Genomic DNA, 11,022 nt, shown 5'->3' on the forward strand with positions numbered 1-11,022 from the left:
ATTTGTTCGAATTTTAATTTTAGTATGCTGTTTTTGTCTGCTTACTTTTGTGTGTGTGTATAATTTTATTCTTTTTCATAAATGACGCGATGCAATTTTAATATAGTATTGACATGTTGACGTGTGAATTGTCACGAGCAAGGTTCTAAAAAACGTGAAACGTCTCAAAGCGTGGACGTTAGGGGTGTCAATCGGGTGGGTTGGGTCGGGTTTCGGGTCAACCCACGAATTTTTTTCTTTTTTTTTTCAACCCGAACCTGAAGCAACCCGAAAACCCCCAACCCGAACACGAACCCGTATAACCCAATTCAACCCGTCTAACCCGCATAACCCGAATTTTATTAATTTTTTTTAAATTTTTTTAAAAAAATTAATGAAAAAAATTCAAAAAAAATAAAATAAAAATAATAATAATAATATTTTAATTTAAACACATAATAACAAATTTCGATTTAAATTTGAAAATTTAATCGTAGAAATTAAAAGTATATTTACTAAATGAAATAAAAAATTGTTAAAAAAATAAAAATATGCAAAATAAATATCAAATGATGAAAATTTAGCACATAAATATACAATAAATTTTGTTCAAACATACAATATATAAAAATATAGGTAATATTTTAAAAAAAAAAGTTCGTGGGTCAACCCGCGACCCAACCCACCCAACCCGAAACCCGCCTAACATGACACTAACCCGAATCCACCCAACCCAAACCCAACCCGAACCTGAAAAATCGCAACCCGAACCTGATTTTTTCGTGTTGGGTCGTGTCGGGTTGACGGGTCGTGTCGCATTTTGACACCCCTAGTGGACGTCGAGCTCAAAGCTTTTCAAGCTTAAGCGAGAGAGTGAATCTCATGTGAGACCATCTCACGGATTTTAATCTGTGAGACTGGTCAACCCTACTCATACCCACAATAAAAAGTCATACTCTTAGCATAAAAAATAATATTTTTTCATGGATAAACCAAATAAGAGATCCGTCTCACGGATACGACCCATGAGACCGTCTCACACAAGGTGTTGCCTAAGCGAGATTAGTACATGCTTAAGCGTGAAAATTGTTTTTTTTTTTATCTTTAATGTAATTATCTGAAACATATATAAATATGATAAATTTAAGTATGATTCAATAATTCTCATATTTATAAAAGCATAAAAATCTCAAAAATTACAATCTTGATTTGTTTTTAGAACTAGACCACATTAACAAATGTTAAATATTTGTTAAATCATTATCAGACATGCTTAATCAGAATTAAAATTTAAAAATAAACATCTAAATTATAAACATAATTTATTATTTTAAAATAAAAAGACATTATTTCAAAATAAAAAATTTAAAATAAAAAGACATTCTTAATTACGCTTAATTCGATCAAACTAAAATTTAACCGTTTTTTTTCTGTTTTTCTCCGAAGCAAGACATTTTTGTCTAGTTTCAAGCTTAAATACACTTAAACAGGACCTAAACGGGCTTTTTAAGTCATTGGTCACGATAATATTTTCGATTAAAAATTGTAAAGAATAAGAGTATAGTTGAGAAATAGCACCAAAATCATAAAAATAATAAATTAAAATGTAATTCTGAATTTATATTTATAAAATAATTTTTTTTTTAATTTGGAAAAAAATAATTCCCAAAGGCTATCACCAGAATTAGTTATCTCACCTCGTGTATGCTTTTAGACCCCCTTGGTTCTGTAAGTACCATTCCCGTCAAACTCACACACACACACACACTGACTGGTTTCTCTCTCTCTCTCTCTCACTCACACTCTCTCAAGCTGGGCTTTATTAATAAGGCCATTGAATCGTCAAACTCACTACCCATTGCTTACAAGAAAACATGAACACAGGCAGAGCTGCAAGTACTTGAGGGCCGAGTACTGTGCTTTAGGATCCCCCGTTCACATGTTACTCATAGCCAAGAAGCAAATTTTCTACCTTTTTTTAAGGTTGATTCTTCGAGGGTGACTTACTGCTTTTCTTGTTTTCAAATTTGAGTGCTCTGTGTTTTCTTGAAAATGGCGGAGGCAGCGGAGGGGAAAGCGATGCCGGAGTCCGAGAAGAAGAAGGAGCAGAGCCTACCATTTTACCAGCTGTTTTCGTTTGCTGATAAGTATGATTACATTCTGATGATCTCTGGCAGCCTCGGGGCCATTATTCACGGGTCTTCGATTCCTGTTTTCTTTCTACTTTTTGGGGAGATGGTCAATGGTTTTGGCAAGAACCAAATGGATTTGCACAAGCTGACTCACGAAGTTTCCAAGGTTTGGTCTTTCGAATAATTTCAGTCACCTCTTGGTTTAAATGTTTTGAATTTGTCTAGTGTTGTTAATCCAGATCTGACTGTTGATTTTCGTGATTTAATGCAGTATGCGCTGTACTTTGTGTACCTTGGATTGATTGTGTGCATTTCATCCTATGGAGGTGAGATTTGTGATCTGCGGTTGTTTTTCAGCTTATTTCACTCCGATTCTTGGATTTTTTTTGGGTGTTGATCTTTGGTAGATCATGGAAATTAATTTTTGATATTTTTTTTTGGTTCACAGTCATGGGCGGAGCCAGCTAAGGCCCAGTGTGGGCACTTGCCTACACTGAGCCTTAGCTAACTATGTATATATATTATAATTTTTAGGAAAAAAATTAAGTATATATATATATATATATTATAAGTTGTAAATCAAAAATTTTAAGTTTTGATATTCTAATATTGTGTAATTCCCCAAATTAACTTAAAAAACAACAAAAATATTTCTTTAATAATTTATAGACTCAAATTTTAGATTTTTTACTTGATAGTACTATTCTGATTGACAATATGTAATATTCTATACAATTTTTTCCACATAAGCCCCATACTTCATATGATTTGATTAATAATCATTCCAATTCATATTAACTAATGTCACATTTTTTATATTCCCAACAAAATCCAGAATTTTATGAAATTTAAGATCGTTTTTTTCATTTAATATTATTCGATCATTCAACTATTTTATTTTTTTGCAATCGAGAATGAATTTATGCATATTTTTCGTTTGTAAAATTTATATTTTCTATCAAATTTTGTTTTGATTGTTGGTTTTGTACGCAATATTTTTTGTCATTTTTCTGATGTTTTCTATCAACTAACAGATGTTTCTGGCTTTGTGTAGCTTGTGTTCTAATCTTAGAACACATTTTTTATGGTTTTTGTTTAACCGGCTTTTTTTTTTTGCTTTATTAATTGTAGTATATTATTGCCTACACTGAATAATAATTCTGACTCCGCCCCTGTAATCACAGTGTTTTAAACAGTTCACTTAGAATCAGTCGCACGTGGTCCGTGGACCGTCTCTCTGTCGTTTTCCTCTTCCCCTGTCGATTTCTTAAATGTTTCCCTATTTCTTATTATCTAATCACACATCCCTATCACTTTCTTTGAAATTAAATCTCAGCCCTTTGTTTATCTTTTTTTTTTCTGGGAGTCAAAATTTTAACGTCTTGTTTGCGGCGCATGTTAAAACTACAGAAATTGCTTGTTGGATGTACACCGGGGAAAGACAAGTGGGTGCATTGAGGAAGAAATACTTGGAGGCGGTGCTTAAACAAGACGTGGGGTTCTTCGACACAGATGCAAGAACAGGGGACATTGTATTCAGTGTCTCCACAGATACACTCCTTGTCCAAGATGCCATTAGCGAGAAGGTCTTGTTTCACGACCTCACACTAAAACAAATGTTAATAAAATTTATGGTTTTTTTTGTATTAAAAAAAGGAGTTTATTTTTTTCAATTTTTTCTCTCAATCCAAGAAAGTGAGAGAACACTGTGTAATAACAAGGAGTGTGTTTTCTGAAGATAACGGTGTAATCTAGTATTAGACAAATGTTGCACTAAAGAAGGAAAAATGGATCATTCATTGGACGGGGCAGTTGGTTGGTGCCATTATTGCGGGCCCTTGTTTCCAAAATTCTCACTTTCTTAATTACCCGCGCACGTTAGCAGCTTTTTGTTAACCTGTGCCGCCATCTTCCTGCTCTGCTAGCTTAGGACATCGATTTTCTGTTTCATGCATGTATATATACGTGTTGCTGAATGTGTTGGTTTTGTGCGTGGGATATCAGGTTGGTAATTTCGTTCATTATCTTTCAACATTTTTGGCGGGATTGGTGGTTGGTTTTGTGTGTTCATGGAGGCTGGCTCTACTCAGTGTGGCTGTAATTCCTGGGATCGCCTTTGCTGGAGGTTTATATGCATATACGCTCACGGGACTCACCTCCAAGAGTCGCGAATCCTACGCAAGTGCTGGTATAATCGCCGAGCAGGTAAAAGCTTCAGTGAGTTGAGCTTTAAAACGGGGTGAAATGCTTTTCGATTCTCACATCTGCTAACTAACGCATGTTCGGTGAATGCAGTCGATTGCACAAGTTAGGACAGTTTATTCTTATGTTGGTGAGGCGAAGGCCTTGAGTTCGTATTCGGATTTAATACAAAATACGCTGAAGTTGGGTTACAAGGCTGGAATGGCGAAAGGGCTGGGATTAGGATGTACATACGGTATAGCGTGCATGTCGTGGGCTCTTGTTTTCTGGTATGCTGGTGTTTTTATTCGCGACGGGCAGACGGATGGTGGCAAGGCATTCACTGCTATTTTCTCCGCCATTGTTGGTGGCATGTAAGATTTGATAGTGCTAATTTTTCCCATTCTTGATTCTTGAACATATCATGAGGCGAATTGAGGGTTCTTATGCATTTATCTGAACAGGAGTTTGGGGCAATCTTTTTCTAATCTGGGGGCGTTTAGTAAAGGTAAAGCCGCTGGATACAAGTTGATGGAGATAATGAGGCAAAAGCCGAGCATAGTTCCAGACGCAGCGGATGCAAAGTCTTTGACTGATATTAATGGAAACATTGAGTTTAATAATGTAACTTTTAGCTATCCGTCTAGACCCGATGTTCTGATCTTCAAAGATTTCTCCATTTTCTTTCCCGCTGGAAAAACCATGGCAGTAGTTGGCGGTAGTGGTTCCGGGAAAAGCACTGTAGTTTCCTTGATAGAAAGATTCTATGATCCGAATCAGGGTAACTAATTAACTTTCTTACCTTTTCGAGACTGAATAGTGGAGAAGTATTGAACTAATTGTACCTTTTCATAATGAAACTGGTATGTAGGAGCAATTCTGCTAGATGGCGAGGACATCAAGACACTGCAGCTGAGGTGGCTGCGGAATCAAATTGGTTTGGTGAACCAAGAACCAGCGCTCTTTGCCACCACAATTCTTGAAAACATTCTCTATGGAAAACCCGATGCTACCATGGTAGAAGTGGAAGCCGCTGCCTCGGCTGCTAATGCTCACAGCTTTATCACCTTGCTTCCAAACGGATACAACACTCAGGTTGATTTCATAAGCGATTTTCTCTGAATTCCTATTGTCCTGTTTAGCTGTTTACGTGCATGTAACTGTGACGTGCTACTTGAGGCTGCTGTGCAGTTCAATATTTGAGTTGCACCATATGCTTAGATAAATAAACTTGTTCCATATAAATTTAGGTTGGAGAACGCGGTGTTCAGCTCTCTGGTGGCCAGAAACAAAGAATAGCTATTGCAAGAGCTATGCTGAAGGACCCAAAGATTCTTCTGCTTGACGAAGCGACTAGTGCGCTAGATGCGGGCTCGGAAAGCATAGTTCAGGAGGCTTTGGATCGTCTGATGGTGGGGAGAACTACTGTAGTCATCGCCCATCGGCTCTCAACAATAAGAAATGTTGACTCTATTGCAGTTATACAGCAAGGGCAAGTTGTCGAAACTGGAACACATGAAGAACTCATTGCCAAAGCTGGGGCCTATGCTTCCTTGATTCGATTCCAAGAAATGGTAGGAAATAGAGATTTTTCAAACCCATCAACTCGTCGAACACGCTCATCTCGGCTGAGCCATTCGTTGTCAACTAAATCTCTCAGCCTCCGTTCAGGGAGTTTAAGAAATTTGAGCTACTCCTACAGCACAGGTGCTGATGGTCGTATAGAGATGATTTCCAACGCTGAAACCGAAAGGAAAAGTCCGGCACCAGCTGGGTATTTCTGCCGACTGCTTAAGCTAAATGCTCCCGAGTGGCCTTACTCAATCATGGGCGCAGTAGGATCGGTTCTTTCTGGGTTCATTGGTCCTACATTTGCCATAGTGATGAGTAATATGATTGAGGTGTTCTACTATAGAAATCCAGCCGCCATGGAACGAAAGACGAAGGAGTATGTTTTCATCTATATCGGGGCGGGCCTTTATGCCGTTGTTGCATATCTAATTCAGCACTACTTCTTCAGTATCATGGGAGAGAACCTTACCACCCGAGTGAGGCGGATGATGCTTGCGGGTAAAAGGGATCGTAATATGGCATTTTTCCTTGACTAAAATTTCATCAAATTAGGAATATTAATTTTCTTTATTTATTTCAGCTATCTTGAGGAATGAAGTTGGCTGGTTCGACGAGGAGGAGAACAATTCGAGCCTTCTTGCAGCCCGTTTAGCCACGGATGCAGCGGACGTAAAATCAGCCATCGCCGAGAGGATATCAGTGATATTACAGAACATGACTTCTCTTCTCACATCTTTCATTGTTGCCTTCATAGTTGAATGGAGGGTCTCACTGCTAATACTGGCCACATTTCCTCTTCTAGTCCTAGCAAATTTTGCTCAGGTAAACCTTTCAATCCATCCACAAACTACACTTGTTTTGTTATAGAACGCTCATAAAGTTTGTGGGGGACGATGTCGTTTTAGGCATTTGCATTCATGTAGGGGACAACCCAATTGAGATTTTTTTCAAAAACACAAGTTCTGCAGTCATTTTATAGTCTTTAGGGGCCAGATGGCTTATAGCCTGTAGCCTCTCTGGGTCTCGGATTTGAGAGTCAAATGTAACAAACCCCGTCCAGTTCGGGTCTCAGATATTTCCGCAAAAGATGCTAAGTAAGCCCGATTTAAAGAATTAATTCAGGTACAGATGGAAAAAATAATATCTTCACGTCAATTAAATTTACAAGGGACCACTGTATTGAGAAGATAAATTTATCACTGAATATTTTGGAATCTTGGAATCCAATTTCACTGTTTTCTTGGCACTAGAAGACAAGAGGTGTAATTACAACATAGTGCTCCGCATGTGCTCCTTCACCTCGTCCATATGAACCCTTGAAACTCTCACAGTGTGAACCCAAACATTAAATAAACAAAAGCATTGATGTAGTACAGTAAGGCCTGAGGAAAAGTATGTCACATTCTATTATTGATCATCAACTTCGATGACACTGAGAAATGTGCTGGGTTTTTTTTATTAGAGTGATACCTGGAGCAGTCAGTGGACTTTCTTGATTCAAAATTATGGATCTCAAATCTTTAATGTTGCATGTGTTTTAATTTTCTATTGGTACTTTATCAAGATGTGTAAACGAGTCGAGCTCCAATCGAGTTTTTAAAATTTTCGGACTTATGTCTAGACTCATGTTGTTTCAAGTGGAGCTAGTTTTGTAGTTTATCTAACTTGAAATCTGAGTGCAAATAGATATAGATTTAAGATATGATAAATAACATTTATAATAAAAAGCTTGTAAGCCAGATCTTTAGCAGTAAAAGTTTGAGCTTGAATAGAATGGCTCACAGTCCAGCTCAACTCATCTTGGATTCCAAATTTTGTTTGTACTGGTCTAATCGTTCCACGAAGAACGAACATTTATATTTATGGGACCAAATATAGAGTTTGAGGATTGGGGGAAGGGGATAAAAATGGTCTACCAAGGGTAGGTTGATAGTTAAAATCTTATTATCATTTTCTTCAAAGAAGAACTCGAAACTCATCTGCAATTAAGTGTTTACGATATTGTCACTATCAGTCGATATCAAATGGATTAAATAATCTCTTGATTCTTTTTTTAACGATCTTGTGTGGATTCTGCTACTATTGGATATTGCAGCAACTGTCACTCAAAGGGTTTGCTGGAGACACTGCTAAGGCGCATGCGAAAACTAGTATGATCGCCGGTGAAGGAGTAAGCAACATTAGGACGGTCGCGGCATTCAACGCCCAAGAGAAAATCTTATCTTTGTTTTGCCATCAATTACATGTCCCTCAACGTCAAAGCCTACGTCGCAGCCAGTGCTCGGGTTTTCTATTCGGTCTCTCTCAGCTCGCCCTTTATGCATCCGAAGCTTTAATCTTATGGTATGGCGCACACCTCGTAAGCAAAGGAGTCTCTACGTTTTCTAAGGTCATTAAGGTGTTCGTGGTCTTGGTCATCACTGCCAATTCTGTTGCTGAAACCGTGAGCCTTGCTCCTGAAATAATAAGAGGTGGAGAGGCCGTTGGTTCCGTATTTTCGATTCTTGATCGCCCCACAAGGATAGATCCTGATGATTCTGAAGCAGAGATGGTTGAGTCCATTCGTGGTGAGATTGAGCTGCGTCATGTTGACTTTGCTTATCCATCTCGGCCGGATGTGATCATTTTTAAGGACTTTAGCCTAAGAATTCGAGCAGGGCAGAGCCAAGCTCTTGTTGGTTCTAGCGGATCTGGGAAGAGTTCTGTAATTGCATTGATAGAGCGATTTTATGACCCCATATCTGGGAAAGTTATGGTCGATGGAAAAGATATTAGGAGATTAAACTTGAAGTCCCTCCGTCTCAAAATTGGTCTGGTGCAGCAAGAACCGGCACTTTTCGCATCAAGCATTCTCGAGAACATAGCTTACGGGAGAGAAGGAGCAACCGAAGCAGAAGTAATCGAAGCAGCACGAGCAGCAAACGTGCACACATTCGTCAGTGGATTACCCGAAGGTTACAAAACTCCAGTCGGTGAACGAGGTGTACAGCTCTCTGGAGGACAGAAACAACGCATTGCCATAGCACGGGCCGTTCTTAAAAACCCGTCTATACTTCTGCTCGACGAGGCCACGAGTGCCCTCGACGCCGAGTCAGAGTGCGTGCTACAAGAAGCGCTCGAGAGGCTTATGAGAGGGCGAACCACCGTTCTGGTCGCCCATCGGTTGTCTACAATACGTGGGGTGGACAGCATTGGTGTCATTCAAGACGGCCGAATTGTAGAGCAAGGCAGCCACAGCGACCTGATCAGTCGACCAGATGGTGCCTATTCGAGACTCCTGCAACTACAGAACCATCGAATATGAAAAAGGAAAAAATGAAAAGTTGGAAAAAAAAAAAAAACAAGTATGGGATCGATTAACCATTGTTTTTGTTTCTTCCTTCTTTTGTACGATTATGACAGTTGTAGATAAGTGGCTCTGAAGAGCGCGTTGCAACACGACAACTCCATTATAATCGGAGGATTATGTATAATTTTGATGCATGAACTTTGTGTTGTTGGGGGATTGATTGATATCTCTTTTTTACACTTGAAAGGCATGTGAGCATGCCTGTATCTTTCCAGCTTTGAGAGACCTTTTTCCTTGTTTGTGGTTACTTTCTTGTAAGTGTGGGGTTTGATGTCCAAGTTCCTTTTCAACAGCCACTTTCGCCTACATAAAATTATTTCATTTGGGGGGGGGGGGGGGTGGGGGGAATGGCTCAAATGTCCTTTTCCATGGTGGAGGCTAATATATTGAGTTGTATTGCAGATGGACTCATTTTGGTCCATATCAAAATTATGTCTTTTAAATTTTGGTCCAAAAACTTTGTAAGAAAATATGGGCCCCGGATGGTCCACAGAATTCGCTCGCCAAACATCAAGCGCTGATTTTTACATCTGTAAAGCCTGCAATAATTATATCGTACTGCACTGCCTTTTTCACGTGAAAGAGAGATGGAAATATCCACATCCTTTTAATTACTTTCACAAATGCACCCAAATTTTCACACTTCCGATTATCTTTATATGAATTATTGGTGAAAATATTAAACTTGGGCGGTCCATGGGGTCGAGTGATGATCCTATCGAAAGCTTTGCGACAGTGTCTCCTGTTGAAGTCTCTTCGTATTGTTTAAAATACATGTGAAAATAATTCAGCTTCGACGTACAATGAAATATTCAATAGCAATCAATGTTTTCTCTTTTTTTTTTTAGGTAAATCCTGGATATAACATGTAAATCATATCTGATAGATAAAACTGCAGGAGACTCCATGTTGGGATACAACCAAAGTCCCACATTGGAAGATCTAGAGAAAGCTCATGGGTTTATAAAGATGGAAGTATATCTCCATTGGTATGAAGTCTTTTGGGTGATTCCAAAAGCAAAACCATGAGGGTTAAAACCCAAAGTGGACAATATCATACCAGTATGGAGATATCCGGAATCCATTGGTCCTTCGATTCCCATATTCCCATTGATTGCAAGGAGTGCAATTATTGGGAGAGAGATTGTTGGTGTAATAATTGTCCCTGCTTGGTAAAGCGATCGACCCGTGGTGCTTGAGTTGTTGTGCGGTTTAAAAGATTTGAGTTGCACCATTACCACTAGCTATAACTTTTGGTAAAGCGATAAGCACTCGGTCCTACACTCCATACCAACCGAAGCAGAAAAGACGAACTCGGAGATTGACCTTAAATTCACACACTCAACCGACTCAGTTATCTTTTGGGAGTATTTTCTTTTTATTTTGTGTGTGAAATTGAGTGTGGGTAGAATTTTCGTGGGGACATAATAGTTCACATGCAGATTTGATGGTGGGAACAGCCCCCACCCAAAATTGGCCATCATGTGTAGCTATTCAGGGTGGACCCTTTTGTTATTTCCAAGGACTCGTTAAATATTCAAGGACCTCAGACTCGTCCTTCAGTTATTCTTGTGGGGTTGGAGCCACTAATTTTGACTCGCTTCCATCGCTTTTGTTTGCAAGTGAGGACAACTGTCCCGAACTACTCTCATACGTACATGAAGTTAAATCGAGGGACGTGTACGAGTAAGTACGTATCCGAAAAAAGAAAACAATAAATATCAATCTTCATAATACACTCTCACAATATTTCGGTGAAAAATATGCTCCACATATATTACAAAGTCGGAGAGTATCAACTCACGTCAC

At 38.8% G+C, this 11,022-nt stretch overlaps 1 protein-coding gene across 1 annotated transcript; it reads left to right on the forward strand.

Annotated features, from left to right (window-relative positions):
- The first annotated feature begins 1,720 nt into the window (after positions 1–1,720).
- LOC140806284 (ABC transporter B family member 19) lies at positions 1,721–9,209 on the forward strand. The gene is made up of 10 exons (XM_073162849.1): positions 1,721–2,277; positions 2,383–2,437; positions 3,522–3,697; positions 4,116–4,316; positions 4,407–4,666; positions 4,757–5,073; positions 5,164–5,387; positions 5,543–6,362; positions 6,445–6,686; positions 7,960–9,209. Exons 1-10 carry the CDS (start codon positions 2,032–2,034, stop codon positions 9,166–9,168), a joined length of 3,750 nt encoding a protein of 1,249 aa, XP_073018950.1. The 5' UTR covers positions 1,721–2,031; the 3' UTR covers positions 9,169–9,209.
- The last annotated feature ends 1,813 nt before the right edge of the window (positions 9,210–11,022 follow it).

This window comes from Primulina eburnea, chromosome 11 (genome assembly GCF_022965805.1).
Source record: "Primulina eburnea isolate SZY01 chromosome 11, ASM2296580v1, whole genome shotgun sequence".
In the NCBI taxonomy this organism is placed as follows: Eukaryota; Viridiplantae; Streptophyta; class Magnoliopsida; order Lamiales; family Gesneriaceae; genus Primulina; species Primulina eburnea.

What these genes read in the sequence shown, in the direction of transcription:
- LOC140806284 (XM_073162849.1), top strand. Translation starts at nt 2,032, where the DNA reads ATGGCGGAGGCAGCGGAGGGGAAAGCGATGCCGGAGTCCGAGAAGAAG. An exon ending in CTGGTATAATCGCCGAGCAG is followed by an intron (nt 4,317 to 4,406) that starts GTAAAAGCTTCA and finishes CGGTGAATGCAG; the next exon opens with TCGATTGCACAAGTTAGGAC. An exon ending in TCCTAGCAAATTTTGCTCAG is followed by an intron (nt 6,687 to 7,959) that starts GTAAACCTTTCA and finishes TGGATATTGCAG; the next exon opens with CAACTGTCACTCAAAGGGTT.